At 43.7% G+C, this 18,073-nt stretch overlaps 1 protein-coding gene across 1 annotated transcript in view; it reads right to left on the minus strand.

Annotated features, from left to right (window-relative positions):
- Positions 1–18,073, minus strand: part of LOC138646207 (zinc-binding protein A33-like) — a 30,203-nt gene that overhangs the window by 1,935 nt on the left and 10,195 nt on the right. The window contains exons 3-7 of the mRNA XM_069735670.1: positions 16,629–16,724; positions 14,447–14,677; positions 14,338–14,360; positions 14,029–14,153; positions 5,148–5,259 (exon numbers count right to left, since the gene is read on the minus strand). Coding sequence (XP_069591771.1) covers positions 5,148–5,259; positions 14,029–14,153; positions 14,338–14,360; positions 14,447–14,677; positions 16,629–16,724 — 587 coding nt within the window. The remainder of the gene's footprint in view (positions 1–5,147; positions 5,260–14,028; positions 14,154–14,337; positions 14,361–14,446; positions 14,678–16,628; positions 16,725–18,073) is intronic.

The raw sequence follows: 18,073 nt of genomic DNA on the forward strand, positions 1-18,073 counted from the left end.
CTTTCCAGGTCATCCCCTCAGTTCCATCACTCTCATTCCCTTCCTTTGAGGTCCACACCATCAGGCTCTTTCGCCCCCTCTCCCTCAGAGTAGCGGTCATATACCGGCCCCCAGGCTCACCCACCCGCTTCCTGGACCATTTCTCTGCCTGGCTGCCGCACTTCATGTCCTCAGAACTACCAACCCTTATCCTGGGAGACTTCAACATCCCCATTAACAGCCCCACTTCCACATCTGCATCCCAGCTTCTGTCACTAACCACTTCTCTCGACCTCTCACAGCTCTCAACCTCTGAAACACACAAAGACGGTAACACCCTGGACCTGGTTTTTGCCCGGCTCTGCTCAATCTCCTACATGGATAACTCACCGCTTCCCCTCTCTGACCACAACATTCTCTCCTTCACACTCACATATCCTCGCTCACCCCAGCACCCTCCTACACACCATTCAGTCAGAAATCTACAAGCCATTAACCCTCTTACACTTTCAGACTCCCTACGCTCATCATTGTCCCCAATATCTTCCTTTTCCTGTCCTGATCTGGCGGTACATCACTTCAATGACACTCTTAGAAGCACCCTTGACCAAGTAGCTCCCCTCACCCTCAGGACCTCCAAACACAGAATAAAACAGCCCTGGCTCACATCGCAAACCCGATTTCTCCAGCGATCCTCTAGGTGTGCTGAACGCTTATGGAGGAAAACACGCACACCAGAAGACTTCATACACTTCAAATTTATGTTAAGGACCTATAACTTTGCCCTTCACTTCGCTAAACAGACCTACTTTACCACTCTGATCTCCTCACTATCCAACAACCCCAAGAAACTTTTTGACACCTTTCACTCCCTCCTTAGGCCAAAAGCACAAGCCCCTATCACAGATATTTGTGCTGGTGACCTGGCCTCCCACTGTATAGAGAAAATAGACAATATCCGTCAGGAAATCCGCTCCCAACAACTAAGTTCAATGACTCCCATCCCTCCCCTCATTGCCCCTGGCTCACTCTCCACATTCGATCCCATCACAGAAGAAGAAGTCTCCAGGCTCCTCTCCTCTTCTCGTCCGACTACATGCACTACCGACCCCATTCCCTGACATCTCCTCCAGTCTCTCTCTCCAGTTGTCACAAGTCACCTAACTACAATCTTTAATCTCTCCCTCTCCTCTGGCATTTTCCCCTCCTCCTTCAAACACTCTATCATTACTCCATTACTAAAGAAACCCACCCTCGACCCATCCTGCACAAACAACTACAGACCGGTCTCCAATCTCCCCTTCATCTCTAAACTCTTGGAGCGCCTGATATACTCCCGCCTTACCCGTTACCTCTCCACTCACTCCCTCCTAGACCCTTCACAGTCCGGTTTCCGCCCCCTACATTCGACAGAAACTGCACTCATCAAAGTGACCAATGACCTTCTGACAGCAAAACGTAATGGTGACTACTCTCTGCTCATTCTTCTCGACCTTTCTGCAGCTTTTGACACTGTTGACCACCCCCTCCTGCTCTCTAGGCTCCAGTCACTAGGCATTAAGGACACTGCTCTCTCCTGGTTCTCCTCCTATCTTTCTGACCGCTCCTTCAGTGTTCTGTTCTCTGGCTCCACTTCATCTCCTCTTCCTCTCACTGTTGGGGTACCTCAGGGCTCAGTCCTTGGCCCCCTTCTGTTCTCTCTCTACACGGCCCCAATTGGACAGACCATCAGCAGATTTGGCTTTCAGTACCATCTTTATGCCGACGACACACAACTATATACGTCATCCCCTGACCTTACCCCCGCTGTACTACAGAACGCCACTGACTGTCTGTCCGCAGTCTCCAACATCATGTCCGCTCTCTATCTGAAACTCAACCTCTCCAAAACTGAACTTCTTCTGCTCCCACCATCTACTAACCTCCCTAAATCTGACATTTCCCTCCCCGTGGGTGGCACCGTAATAACACCCCGGCAGCAGGCGCGCTGTCTGGGTGTTATGTTTGACTCCGATCTCTCCTTCACCTCCCATATACAATCTCTTGCCCGCTCGTGCCGCTTACACCTAAAGAACATCTCTAGAATCCGCCCTTTTCTCACCATGGAGACAGCTAAAACCCTCACGGTCGCCCTGATCCACTCCCGCCTGGACTACTGTAACGCTCTATTAATTGGCCTCCCCCTCACTCGACTTTCCCCTCTCCAGTCCATCCTTAATGCAGCAGCCAGGGTCGTCCATCTGGCTAATCGTTACTCGGACGCGTCCGCTCTTCGCCAGTCGTTACACTGGCTGCCCATTCATTACAGGATACAATTCAAAGTACTTGTTCTCACCCACAAAGCTCTCCACAGTGCGGCACCCCCTTACATCTCCTCCCTCATTTCTGTCTATCAGCCTAACAGACCACTGCGCTCTGCAAATGACTTTCGGCTAACCTCTGCACTAATCCGTACCTCCCACTCCCGACTCCAAGACTTCTCCCGTGCTGCGCCAATCCTCTGGAATGCTCTACCCCAAGATATTAGGACCATCCATAATTTGCATAGTTTTAGGCGCTCGCTCAAAACACATTTGTTCAGAGCGGCCTATCACGTTCACTAATCAAAGTTATGTTATGTTTGTGTGTGTGTTTCCCATTCACTATCCCCATCTATTCCCCAACCCCTGAAGATGGCTGGACCATGATTGTAAATACATCATTGTAAATACACACCTGTACTTTGTATCTCCCCCACCTCATTGTAGATTGTAAGCTCTCACCAGCAGGGGCGGCTTATTTTGCTTTAATTATTGTATTGTTAACGTTGTTACTTATGACTTTTGTGTTTGAAACTGTTAAACTGTAAAGCGCTGCGGAATATGTTGGCGCTATATAAATAAAGATTATTATAATTGCCTAAGGGGTACTTCCGTCCGTCTGTCTGTAACTTCCGTATCGGAAATCCTGGGTCGCTGATTGGGGCGGGAGTTAAACACCGCTTCACTTTTTACTATTGATGCTGCCTATGCAGCATCAATAGTAAAAACATAGAATGTTAAAAATAATTTTAAAAAAGCAACATTATATTCTCACCTTCTGAATTCCGCCGCAGCTTCTTGCGCTCCGGTCCCAAGAATGCATTGCGGCAATGACTCGAGATCACGTAGCGGTCTTGCGAGATGATGACGATGATCACGGGTTATTGCCGAAAGGCATTACTGGGAACGGAGCGTCGTGAGGAGCATCGGTAAAGGCCTCGGCTGGATCCGGGGGCCGACGGATGGTGAGTATATAACTATTTTTTATTTTAATAGTTTTTTTTTTTTTTTTAACAGGGATATGGTGCCCACATTGCTATATACTACGTGGGCTGTGTTATGTACTGCGTGGCCTGTGTTATATACGTGCCTGTGCAATATAGTACATGACTGTTATATAACTGTGTGGGCTGTGCTATATACTACGTGGGCTGTGCAATCTACGAGGGGTGTGCTATATACTACGTGGCTGTGCAATATAGTATGTGGCTGTGTTGTATACTGCGTGGGCTGTGCTATATACTACTTGGGCTGTGTTATATACTACGTGGCTGTGCTATATACTACGTGGCTGTGCTATATACTACGTGGGCTGTGCAATATACTGTGTGCCTGTGCTATATACTACATGGCTGTGTTATATACTGCATGGGCTGTGTTATATACTGCATGGGGTGTGCAACATACTACATGGCTGTGCTATATACTATGTGGGCTGTGCAATATACTACGTGGCACTGCTATATGCTACGTGCCTGTGCTATATACTACGTGGCTGTGTTATGTACTGCTTGGGCTGTGCTATATACTTCGTGGCTTGTGCTATATACTACGTGGCTGTGTTATATACTGCGTGGACTGTGCAATATACTACGTGGCTATGCTATATACTACGTGGGCTGTGTTATATACTACGTGGCTGTGCATTCTAGAATACCCGATGCGTTAGAATTGGGCCATCATCTAGTCTAAAATAACACCTAAAGAAAACCTCAGTGCACAAAGTAAGTGATGAACATACAGATAATTTCAAAATATTTTGCTAAACCATATCTTGAGATGGTCACATGTACTCCAATAAAGAGCCGATATCTTTGTCTCCTATATGCACCAAAATATAAGTGGAGGAATTAAAGGGTAACAAGAGGGACAAGTGGGCTAGATTGGCTCTATAGGAGATATCCCAGGTACTGCCACACATGGCCTAGGATGCCCTACGTGTCCACTGAAACATCCATGCCTACCAACGGAGGTTGGCATGCTAAATATATTTGGCGTCCCCGCTCCACGGTGGCCGGCCCTCACTTACCCTGCAGGCCCTCTGCTGATATGTCTACAGGGAGCCTAGACTAGACAAACAACTAGGCTATAAGTGGGGAAGGGACGCTGGGTGACATGTGATAGATAAGGGCAGATATTACTTGTCGTTCTGATGCATAGGCATGGATGTTTCAGTGGACACGTTGGGCATCCTAGGCCGTGTGTGGTAGTACCTGGGATATCTCCTATAGAGCCTATCTAGCCCACTTGTCCCTCTTGTTACCCTTTAATCCCTTCCACTTATATTTTGGTGCATATAAGAGGAGACAAAGATATCGGCTCTTTATTGAAGGACATGTAACCGTCTCAAGATATGGTTTACCAAAATATTTTGAAATTATCTGTATGTTCATCACTTACTTTGTGCACTGAGGTTTTCTTAAGGTGTTATTTTAGATTTTCTAATAAACGTACATTTGACCAAATTCTGGGCAGGAACAGCACAAGGAACGAAATTCCAGCTTGTGAGCCTGAAACGTGTAGACCTGTCCTTCCCCTGTTTTCCCCTTCCCCGCTTTTTATTTTATTTTTTTACGTTTAATGACGCTATTAAAAGTCATGTTTTAATATCTTTACCTTTTGCGGAGGCGGGAATTTCTTTCCTTGTGCTGTCAGGCAGATTATACCATGGAGGTTGAAGATTATGCATTTAATACAACTGTCCAGCATCTTGTGGACATGTTATTTGTATCAGGTATCTTTTGATTGCTTTTTATGCAACTTTTGATGATGTAATTTGCACTGTGTAAACTTCTGGTAACATTTAGCTGAAACTTTGGATTGAGGCTTCTCACTTCTAAAACATGGACACAGTCGTTCCCATCTCACCTGTCCACAACCCTCCTAAAGACGTTGGGCTTGTAGGAAAGCCTGGTCAAGTCATCAGACAACAGGAGATTGCGGTGAGCTGTCTCGGGATCTAGCGTCAGAGGTGAGGCAACTATGGAATAAGATAACATGGAAGAGCTTGAAGATTACTTGAAACATATAGATGATAATATTTCTGACTTTATCCAGGATCTGTCTCCTAAAAAGCATAAGTTGTACGCTTCATGCCTAAGACTAAAGGATCTGGCTATATCCAGCATTTCCACTGAGACTGAATGAAACAGAAGTGCACTTGCTCAGCGTCCGCTCCACCTCCGACGAGACTCTTCAGGGCTCTGTAGTTGAAATTGGTCGGGGTTCCCAGCGGTCAAGAAATTATTCCCTATCCAATGATTAAGGGATAATGTCAAAACTTGGCACAAACCTTTTAAACATGACAGAAACAAAAAAACAACAATTCTTACCAATACTTGGTCACAGTACCAATATATTGCAGAAGGCCTCCATGATAAAAGATGGAGGCAGCACAGATATAAAATGCTACTAAAACAACCTCTCCCACATCGATAAACCATGGGAGAGGTTCCCTTAGTTCAATAGATGCAAACAGATAAAGCTTGTACAAGGAGCAAGCAGAGCCGGTTTTAGACAAAGTTGGGCCCTGGGAAAAAATATATAAAATGGTGTCCCAATGCTAACATATTACAGTTAACACAAAAGCATTTTGTTTGTATTTTTCAGGTCGCTAAACAAGTGTGATCAACAATATTGAAGCAAATTGTTTCCTGGACTCTTTCCACCGGCTGAGGAACAATGATGGGGACTTACTAATAGATCAATCTGTCCTCATACAGCATCATGTTAGCAGCATTTCTGCAGATTTCACCGGGCGATGTGCTGTTCAGAACAAAGATTTTTGTTTTGGCATAAGTAATCCAATCACTCTATGAACAGGTAGCATTTTGCTTGTTTAGTATAATACACCCGATAGCCCTCCATATAGTATAATGTGCACCACAGTCCTCCATATTGTATAATGCACACCCCATAGTCCTCCATATAAAATAATGTGCCCCAAAGTCCATATAGTATAATACACTCCTCATAGTCCTGCATATAGTATAATACACTCCCCATATTCCTCCATATAGTATAATACATTCCCCCATGTAGTATAGTACAGAGGTCCCCAACTCCAGTCCTCAAGGCCCACCAACAGGTCATGTTTTCAGGATTTCCTTTGCATTGCACAGGTGATGCAATTATTACCTGCGCAAGACTAAGGAAATCCTGAAAACATGACCTGTTGGTGGGCCTTGAGGACTGGAGTTGGGGACCTCTGGTATAGTACACTCCTCATAGTCTTCCATATAGTATAATACACTCTCCATAGTCCTCCATATAGTATAATTCACTCTCCATAGTCCTCCATAGTATAATGCACCCCATAGTCCTCCATATAAAATAATTTGCACTACAGTCCTCCATATTGTATAATGCACATCCCATAGCCCTCCTTATAAAATAATGTGCCCCAAAGTCCTCCATATAGTATAATACATTCCGTATTGTCTTCCATATAGTATAATACACGGTCCAAAGTCCTCCATATAGTATAATACACATCCCAAAGTCCACCATATAGTGTAATACACTACCCATATTCCACCATATATCGTATAATACACTATCCATAGTCCTCCATATAGTATAACACACTCACCATAGTCCTCCATATAGTATAATACACTCCTCATAGTTCTCCATATAATATAATTTGCACCACAGTCCTCCATATTGTATAATGCTCACCCCATAGTCCTCCATATAATATAATATGCCCCATAGTTCTCCATATAGTATAATACACTCCTCATAGTCCTCCATATAGTAGAATACACTCCCCATAGTCATCCATATAATGTAATACATTCCCTATAGTCCTCCATATAATATAATATAATTTGCACCACAGTCCTCCATATTATATAATGCACACCCCATAGTCCTACATATAATATAATGTGCCCCATAGTCTTCCATATAGTATAATACACTTCTCATAGTTCTCCATATGTTAAAATACACTCCTCAGTCCTTCATATAGTATAACACACTTCTCAGTCCTCTATATAGTATAATACACTCCTCGTAGTCCTCCATATAGTATAATGCATCCCCCATTGTCCTCCATGTAGTACACAGCACTCCCCATAGTGTAATGCACCCCATAGTTCTTCATACAGTATAATGCATTCCCCATAGTCCTCGATACAGTATAATACAGGTTCCATATAGTATAATGCAGCCCCCCATTGAATATAATGTAGTCCCCCACAGAATATGATGTAGCCCCCCATAGAATATAATGCTGCCCAAATAGAATATAATGTAGCCCCCTCAGAGTATAATGTAGCCCCCTCATAGAGTGTAATGCAGCCCTCCATGGAATATAATGTAGCCCCCCACAGAATACGATGTAGCCCCCCATAGAATATAATGCAGCCCCAATAGAATATAATGTAGCCCCCTCAGAGTATAATGTAGCCCCCTCATAGAGTATAATGCAGCCCCCTCATACTATAATGCAGCCCCCATAAAATATAATGTAGCCCCCATAGAATATAATGTAGCCTCATCATAGAATATAATGCAACCCTCTTCAGAGTACAATGCAGCCTCTATAGAATATAATGTAGCCCCCCTCATATAGTATAATGCAGCCCCACCATAGAATATAATGTAACCCCCACCCATAGAATATAATAAACATAGTAGCATAGTTAGTAAGGCCGAAAAAAGACATTTGTCCATCCAGTTCAGCCTATATTCCATCATAATAAATCCCCAGATCTACGTCCTTCTACAGAACCTAATAATTGTATGATACAATATTGTTCTGCTCCAGGAAGACATCCAGGCCTCTCTTGAACCCCTCGACTGAGTTCGCCATCATAGTAACATAGTAATATGTAGCCTCCTCATAGAATATAATGCAGCCCCCTCAAATAGTATAATGCAGCCCCCCATAGAATATAATGTAGCCTCAGAGTATAATGCAGCCCCCTCATAGAATATAATGTAGCCCCCTCAAATAGTAAAATGCAGCCCCCATAGAATATAATGTAGCCCCATCATAGAGTATAATGCAGCCCCCTCACATAGTATAATACAGCCACCCATAGAATATAATGCAGCCCCCCATAGAATATACTGTAGCCCCATCATAGAGTATAATGCAGTGCCCCCTCATAGGGTGTAATGCAGCTCTCCCATAGAATATAATGCAGCCCCCTCACGTAGTATAATGCAGTCACCCACAGAATATAATGTGGCCCCCCATAGAATATAATGCAGTGCTCCCTCATGGGGTGTAATGCAACTCTCCCATAGAATATAATGCAGTCCCCTCATATAGTATAATGCAGTCACCCACGGAATATAATGTAGCCACCCATAGAATATAAAGCAGTGTCCCCTCATAGTATAATGCAGCCCCCATAGAATATAATGTAGCCCCTCAAATAGTATAATGCATCCCCCCATAGAATATCATGTAGCCCCATCATAGAGTATAATGCAGCCCCCTCACATAGTATAATACAGCCACCCATAGAATATAATGCAGTTCCCCCTCATAGGGTGTAATGTAGCTCTCCCATAGAATATAATGCAGCCTCATATAGTATAATGCAGTCTCCCACAGAATATAATGTAGCCCCCCATAGAATATAATGCAGTGCCCCCTCATATAGTATAATGCAGCCCCCATAGAATATAATGTAGCCCCCATAGAATATAATGTAGCCCCCCCAGAGTATAATGCAGCTCCAAATAGAACATAATGTAGCCCCCTCAAATAGTTAATGCAGCCCCCCATAGAATATAATGCAGCCCCCTCACATAGTATAATACAGCCACCCATAGAATATAATGTAGCCCCATCATAGAGTATAATGCAGTGCCCCCTCATAGGGTGTAATGCAGCTCTCCCATAGAATATAATGCAGCCCCCTCACATAGTATAATGCAGCCCCCATAGAATATAATGTAGCCCCCTCAGAGTATAATGCAGCCCCCTCACATAGCATAATACAACCACCCATAGAATGTAATGTAGCCCCCCATATAATATAATGCAGTGCCCCCTCATAGGGTGTAATGCAGCTCTCCCATAAAATATAATGCAGCCCCCTCACATAGTATAATGCAGCCACCCACAAAATATAATGTAACCCCAATAGAATATAATGCAGTGCCCCCTCATATAGTATAATGCAGCCCACCATAGAATATAATGCAGCCCCCATACAGTAAAATATAGCCCCTTATATAGTATAATGCAGCTCCACACCACAGAATATAATGTAGCCCCCTCAAATAGTATAAAGCAGCCTTCCCCTGTGGAATACAATGCAGTAGAGAAAAAATAACTCAATCCTCACCTCTCCTCCTCGTTCCCCATTGATCCCGGCTGTGCTCCTGTCTCAGCTCTCAGCAGCTGCACTGCCGTCTGCCCAGTGCACAGCATGCTGCGCGATGAAGTGCCGTCATCGCACCCACTGCATCAGTAGCAGAGGGGAATGATGAGGGGGACGTCATCTGACGCTTTCTCTCCATTATCGTTTTCAACTGTATTGGCATCTACAATCCCAATGCAGTTGAATGCGGGGTGGGGGGCGGCGCTGGCACCGGATAGGCCCCATAACAGCTGCGTGGTGTGGGCTATTAGCGGCATGCCACAGGCTGGGAGAGCGGGGGCCCTAGGCAGCTGTCTAGTCTGCCTGCCCCTAACGCTGGCCCTGGGAGCAAGTCACACAGATACAGGTAGTGCACCACGCCATCTTACAGCCTAATGACCCCATACTATTAGATGATGAGGCGGCTGGCCTGCACTAAATGAGTGCACCCCACAAGACGAACCACACAAGTTTCCCCCACCAACATTGCAAGACCTGCCTACATCCTGTAAAGGTGAAAAAAATATATGTGGTATTAGTAGATATTTTGGCTAAAATATTCAAGCTCGCAACCTGTGTCAGAGGTCTTCTTAAGATTTACTAATGGCAGAAATGAATGATACAAATAAACAACAGATACTATTGTCTACCCTGCAGGATTCTTACATGTTTCTAAAAGAGTCTTGTACAAATCATGCAGAAAACACAAACATTAATCTTCAGCAGATCTGTTCCATTTATACGTTACATTACTGACCCTGTATTATACCCCAGAGCTGCACTCACTATTCTGCTGGTGCAGTCACTGTGTACATACATTACTGATCCTGAGTTACCTCCTGTATTATACCCCAGAGCTGCACTCACTATTCTGCTGGTGCAGTCACTGTGTACATACATAACATTACTGATCCTGAGTTACATCCTGTATTATACTCCAGAGCTGCACTCACTATTCTGCTGGTGCAGTCACTGTGTAATTACTGATCCTGAGTTACATCCTGTATTATATTCCAGAGCTGCACTCACTATTCTGCTGGTGCAGACAATGTGTACATACATTACATTACTGATCCTGAGTTACATCCTGTATTATACTCCAGAGCTGCACTCACTATTCTGCTGGTGCAGTCACTATGTACATACATTACATTACTGATCCTGAGTTACCTCCTGTATTATACTCCAGAGCTACACTCACTATTCTGCTGGTGCAGTCACTGTGTACATACATTACATTACTGATCCTGAGTTACCTCCTGTATTATACCCCAGAGCTGCACTCACTATTCTGCTGGTGCAGTCACTATGTACGTACATTACATTACTGATCCGGAGTTACCTCCTGTATTATACTCCAGAGCTGAACTCACTATTCTGCTGGTGCAGTCACTGTGTACATACATTACATTACTGATCCTGAGTTACATCCTGTATTATACTCCAGAGCTGCACTCACTATTCTGCTGGTGCAGTCATTGTGTACATACATTACATTACTGATCCTGAGTTACATCCTGTATTATACTCCAGAGCTGCACTCACTATTCTGCTGGTGCAGTCACTGTGTACATACATTACATTACTGATCCTGAGTTACATCCTGTATTATACCCGAGCTGCACTCACTATTCTGCTGGTGCAGTCACTGTGTACATACATTACATTACTGATCCTGAGTTACCTCCTGTATTATACCCCAGAGCTGCACTCACTATTCTGCTGGTGCAGTCACTGTGTACATACATTACATTACTGATCCTGAGTTACATCCTGTATTATACCTCAGAGCTGCACTCACTATTCTGCTGGTGCAGTCACTGTGTACATACATTAAATTACTGATCCTGAGTTACATCCTGTATTATACTCCAGAGCTGCACTCACTATTCTGCTGGTGCAGTCACTGTGTACATACATTATATTACTGATCCTGAGTTACATCCTGTATTATACCCAGAGCTGCACTCACTATTCTGCTGGTGCAGTCACTGTGTACATACATTACATTATTGATCCTGAGTTACATCCGGTATTATACCCCAGAGCTGCACTCACTATTCTGCTGCTGCAGTCACTGTATACATACATTACATTACTGATCCTGAGTTACATCCTGTATTATACCCCAGAGCTGCACTCACTATTCTGCTGGTGCAGTCACTGTGTACATACATTACATTACTGATCCTGAGTTACATCCTGTATTATACCCCAGAGCTGCACTCACTATTCTGCTGGTGCAATCACTGTGTACATACATTACATTACTGATCCTAAGTTACATCCTGTATTATACCCCAGAGCTGCACTCACTATTCTGCTGGTGCAGTCACTGTGTACATACATTACATTACTGATCCTGAGTTACATCCTGTATTATACTCCAGAGCTGCACTCACTATTCTGCTGGTGCAGTCACTGTGTACATACATTACTGATCCTGAGTTACATCCTGTGTTATACCCCAGAGCTGCACTCACTATTCTGCTGGTGCAGTCACTGTGTACATACATTACATTACTGATCCTGAGTTACATCCTGTATTATACCCCAGAGCTGCACTCACTATTCTGCTGGTGCAGTCACTGTGTACATACATTACTGATCCTGAGTTACCTCCTGTATTATACCCCAGAGCTGCACTCACTATTCTGCTGGTGCAGTCAGTGTACATACATTACATTACTGATCCTGAGTTTCATCCTGTATTATACTCCAGAGCTGCACTCACTATTCTGCTGGTGCAGTCACTGTGTACATACATTACATTACTGATCCTGAGTTACATCCTGTATTATACTCCAGAGCTGCACTCACTATTCTGCTGGTGCAGTCACTGTGTACATACATTACATTACTGATCCTGAGTTACATCATGTATTATACCCAGAGCTGCACTCACTATTCTGCTGGTGCAGTCACTGTGTACATACATTACATTATTGATCCTGAGTTACATGCTGTATTATACTCCAGAGCTGCACTCACTATTCTGCTGGTGCAGTCACTGTGTACATACATTACATTACTGATCCTGAGTTACATCCTGTATTATACCCCAGAGCTGCACTCACTATTCTGCTGGTGCAGTTACTGTGTACATACATTACATTACTGATCCTGAGTTACATCCTGTATTATACTCCAGAGCTGCACTCACTATTCTGCTGGTGCAGTTACTGTGTACATACATTACATTACTGATCCTGAGTTACATTCTGTATTATACCCCAGAGCTGCACTCACTACTCTGCTGGTGCAGTCACTGTGTACATACAATACATTACTGATCCTGAGTTACATCCTGTATTATACTCCAGAGCTGCACTCACTATTCTGCTGGTGCAATCACTGTGTACATACATTACATTACTGATCCTGAGTTACATCCTGTATTATACTCCAGAGCTGCGCTCACTATTCTGCTGGTGCAGTCACTGTGTACATACATTACATTACTGATCCTGAGTTACATCCTGTATTATACTCCAGAGCTGCACTCACTATTCTGCTGGTGCAGTCACTGTGTACATACATTACATTACTGATCCTGAGTTACATCCTGTATTATACCCCAGAGCTGCACTCACTATTCTGCTGGTGCAGTCACTGTGTACATACATTACTGATCCTGAGTTACCTCCTGTATTATACCCCAGAGCTGCACTCACTATTCTGCTGGTGCAGTCACTGTGTACATACATTACTGATCCTGAGTTACCTCCTGTATTATACCCCAGAGCTGCACTCACTATTCTGCTGGTGCAGTCAGTGTACATACATTACATTACTGATCCTGAGTTACATCCTGTATTATACTCCAGAGCTGCACTCACTATTCTGCTGGTGCAGTCACTGTGTACATACATTACATTACTGATCCTGAGTTACATCCTGTATTATACCCCAGAGCTGCACTCACTATTCTGCTGGTGCAGTCACTGTGTACATACATTACTGATCCTGAGTTACCTCCTGTATTATACCCCAGAGCTGCACTCACTATTCTGCTGGTGCAGTCACTGTGTACATACATTACTGATCCTGAGTTACCTCCTGTATTATACCCCAGAGCTGCACTCACTATTCTGCTGGTGCAGTCAGTGTACATACATTACATTACTGATCCTGAGTTTCATCCTGTATTATACTCCAAAGCTGCACTCACTATTCTGTTGATGCAGTCACTGTGTACATACATTACATTACTGATCCTGAGTTACCTCCTGTATTATACTCCAGAGCTGCACTCACTATTCTGCTGGTGCAATCACTGTGTACATACATTACATTACTGATCCTGAGTTACATCCTGTATTATACCCCAGAGCTGCACTCACTATTCTGTTGATGGAAAGCATAAGAATATCTCAGCGTTTACTTCAGTACGATCCAGTCCTGACGGGTGTATAAATTACCTGATTGCACTATAGATAGCATATCCTTCCAGGCATAGTACTGGAACGGTCCCTTGAACAGTCCTTCCGGTGGTTTTTCCATCATTACAGTGATATTTTCTTCTATCTGTCCCGTCTTACAATGACTGTTGAAAAAATATACAGAAAAGTTATAAAGTCCCCGCTCCTTAACTACAGGGTGTTAGGTCTGCTGCTTGCAGTAACGGTTATGCAGTTCAGTCCATGCTGCGTCTTTCCTGCCTGTATCCCAGGTCCACCACAATACTGACCTTTGATTAAACCGGACACGCTGTGTCATCAGGGACTTACCGCGGTATGAATTCTGCGATATCCTGCGGGAAGGGAAAAGAGACCATTGAAATTCATATCCTAACAATGCCGCAATGTTTCCACTACCTTTAGTGACGCTGACCCCGACCTGTAATATCGTGACGTCGCTGGCTACTAGCTTCTTCTGACATTCCTCCAAGTTTTTCTCAAGATGTTTCTTCTTCTTTACGAGATTCTCCATGTTCTTCTCCATTTCCTTCAGGATGGGATCATAGGTGGCGTCCAGTTGCTGGCGATGTTCTTTCTGTGCATCATCTAAAAACTTGCGCAGTTTCTCAAACTCCTTAGCGATATGTTCAGAGAGCTGCTGCTTGTGAGCCTGGAAATAACAGGAGAGCCAGAAACATGGCAGGAAACACTGATCTAACCTAGGTATGAAGTTGTACAATGTATGTGTTAGCTCACTGTACCTTTATACTGAAGACACCCAGGTTATTCCAGCTTAAATACTCAGGTTTTACCAGTGTAAAGAATCACAGTACCCCTGAAGATTGCATTAAGATTATATGATATTGACGTGTGCACTAATGCCTACACAAGTGTGATATATTTGTGTAATTGCTCTGCAGCCGTTTTAGTATGTTCTGTTATTGAGTTTCTCCTAATACTATGTCACGATCCATGTTCGGATCTGCGGTAGATCTGGCCTCTCAGATTACAACCTTTTTTCCTCTCAGGCTATCGGGGGTTAATGCCGTTTTTCCCCGGTGGCCGCTGGTGTAATTGGATTGCTGCTAAGTCTGATGATGTGGTTTGTGACCACTCCCTCCATCCTTAATAATAATAATAATAATAATAATAATATTTATTTTTATATAGCGCTAACATATTCCGCAGCGCTTTACATTTTGCACACATTATCCTTCAAAAGGTCACCATGATGCATCAGCTGACTGTTGGTTATACAGGTCCTTTTGGAGACCAACCAAGTTGGAGTCAGGAGCTTGCTGGGTTCAGTGCTGCTTCAGTTGAATTCTGTCATTTGGTGCCTTACTCTACTGTGATAAACTGAGTGTTGTTTTGTGTTTCCTTTTCCCCGTGGTGTTTGTTGTAACCTTACCTTGTGTTGTTTTAGTGCAGCGGTGGGACCAGTACTCTCACCTGCCAGTTCCCTACTTAGGGATAGGAGCAGGGCATGTGAGGGACTAGGTATCCTGCTCAGCAAAAGGGTGAAAGAACCCATATAGCGACGTTAGAGCAAGGCACATCCTCAGGTGAGTGCAGGTGGTATCCATTCCCCGTTCCCTACCGACAGGGCCCACCGTTGTTAAAGTGTCCCCGGTGTACCGTTGTGTGTTTCGCCATTTTGTGACTGACCACTCATCGGGTCGTGTCACTCTAGGACAGTCACTTCGTGGCACACTGCAAGATTTACACTGGTTAGCGGAGAGTTAAACCTGATCCAGAGAGTTCTGCAATGGGGGAAAGGCAGATTTAAGCAAGGGCTCAGTCAGACGTCTGTGCACATCGGTCCGAAGTTGTTGTGCTTCGGTCAAGACAGCTGCAGCCAATCCGTGTATTGTGGTCTGAGATCTGACCCGACGTACACGAATGTCTGAATGAATGGCAATGATCGACAGTTGTAGGTTCTCAGTGTGATAAGCAGTGGAGTGGAACTGTTAGGCCGCAGTGTTTGTGTGCAGTAAGGAAACAGAGATAGCAAGAGAGAACTGGATTGTAAAAGTGGAAATTAAGGGCAGAAAGGAAGGAGATCCTAGCTGCAGTGGGTACGGAGCCAAGAACCCAGGAAGGTACAGCTGTGGCTTTGTGGGGACCCAGAGACAGCAAAAAAGATGAGTGTGGTACCGGCAACGTGTAGGCCGGACCTGAGAATGTTAATTAGATAGCACTTGTCTTGACAAACTAAGAAATAGGTACTGCACTAAAGAGGGCTGTGGACAGTACATCTTAAAACATGGAGGGAGGGCCCAGTTCAGGAATCAAGGAATTAAAATGTTTCTTACAAGTAATATGCCGACACGTGTATTTCTGTGTGTGGCTGTGAATAAATCGAGATGTTTTCAAAATTTTGTTCCCATTTTTTTTGTAAAAATTTGCAGCTCGGTAACGTCTCCATCCTGCGATCTCCATTATTCCACAATAATAATAATAATCTTTATTTTTATATAGCGCTAACATATTCCGCAGCGCTTTACATTTTGCACACATTATCATTGCTGTCCCCGAAGGGGCTCACAATCTAAAATCCCTATCAGTATGTCTTTGGTTTCCTTCTTGGTGCTGTAACTTCACCGTTGAGTTCTAGTTACCTTATGTTCTGTGATCTTCTGCTCCTGCTTGGTCTTGGCAGTTTGCACTTCAATCACTATTCCCAGCTGCTTCTGGATATTCCGAAACAAATTACCCTAAAATGGAAATTAGTAATGTAAGTTTGCCATTATCATAACACCGCGTCGTAATATTGATTCTGTATTTTGTGCAGGTCATTGTCCAGTAGTAAATGGTGGTATACACAATAGCTGCTTCCTTGTAGGTAATGGTGTACGCATCGTCTAGTGGTCAGTGGGATATACAGCGTCTGGGTTCTGGTGGGGCAGTGGTATGTACAATCTGTATATTGGTGTGAGGAAAGAGAATTTACTGATGATTTTTAAAGGCTTATTAAAAAAACAAGCTATCCTCTATGCATAGTGTAAAGATAACCTGCTGATCACTTGGGAGTCCGACCACTGGGATTCCGAATAATCTCGCAAATCACAACTTTAGGATCCTGAGAATGAAGCTCTGCAGCCCTGTCCAATACAGAGCAGAATAATAACATTGAGGCCAGCATATTATAGACTCAAAATGATGGAAGAGTAAGGTAAAATTACCATGAGTAAAAATATGCTATATGGAAAGTAAAGGGGCCAGCTGCCAAGAGAAATACACTAAGGAAAACAAAAAGGAACAGGCAGCCATATGGTCCCATAAAAAAAAACACTTTATTAAGAAAACATTAAAATACACCAAACACAGAACAGGGGTACAGTAGGGGATGCAAATGCACCCAAATGGCAATGCAAAACAACAGACCACAACCGGATCCGAGGACCGTGCTGCTATATGATTATAAAGTAGCATGCCATCTCCCCACATGAAAGATAAAGCAATAACCAATATAATAGATGTGGGGCAAGTGCCCTCATATGGGGAGTACACATACAGGGTTACATATCAGTTTAACGTATCCATAACGGATAACATACCTCCAAATACGCAGCACAGGTACAGGGAACGGCAGGCCTGACCCCGACGCGCGTTTCGGAGCGCGCAGCTCCTTCATCAGGCTTATTAAAAAAACAAGCTATCCTCTATGCATAGTGTAAAGATAACCTGCTGATCACTTGGGAGTCCGACCACTGGGATTCCGAATAATCTCGCAAATCACAACTTTAGGATCCTGAGAATGAAGCTCTGCAGCCCTGTCCAATACAGAGCAGAGGAGTGTACGCACAACCTCCTCTCTATGTACAGTGGGGGAAATAAGTATTTGATCCCTCGCTGATTTTGTACGTTTGCCCACTGACAAAGACATGAGCAGTCTATAATATTAAGGGTAGGTTAATTTTAACATTGAGAGATAGAATATCAAAAATAAAATCCAGAAAATCACATGGTATAAATTATATAAATGTATTTGCATAAGTATTTGATCCCCTACCAACTTTTAAGAGTTCTGGCTCCTACAGACCAGTCAGACGCTCCTAATCAA

The sequence above is a fragment of the Ranitomeya imitator genome, chromosome 7, assembly GCF_032444005.1.
Source record: "Ranitomeya imitator isolate aRanImi1 chromosome 7, aRanImi1.pri, whole genome shotgun sequence".
Taxonomy (NCBI): Eukaryota; Metazoa; Chordata; class Amphibia; order Anura; family Dendrobatidae; genus Ranitomeya; species Ranitomeya imitator.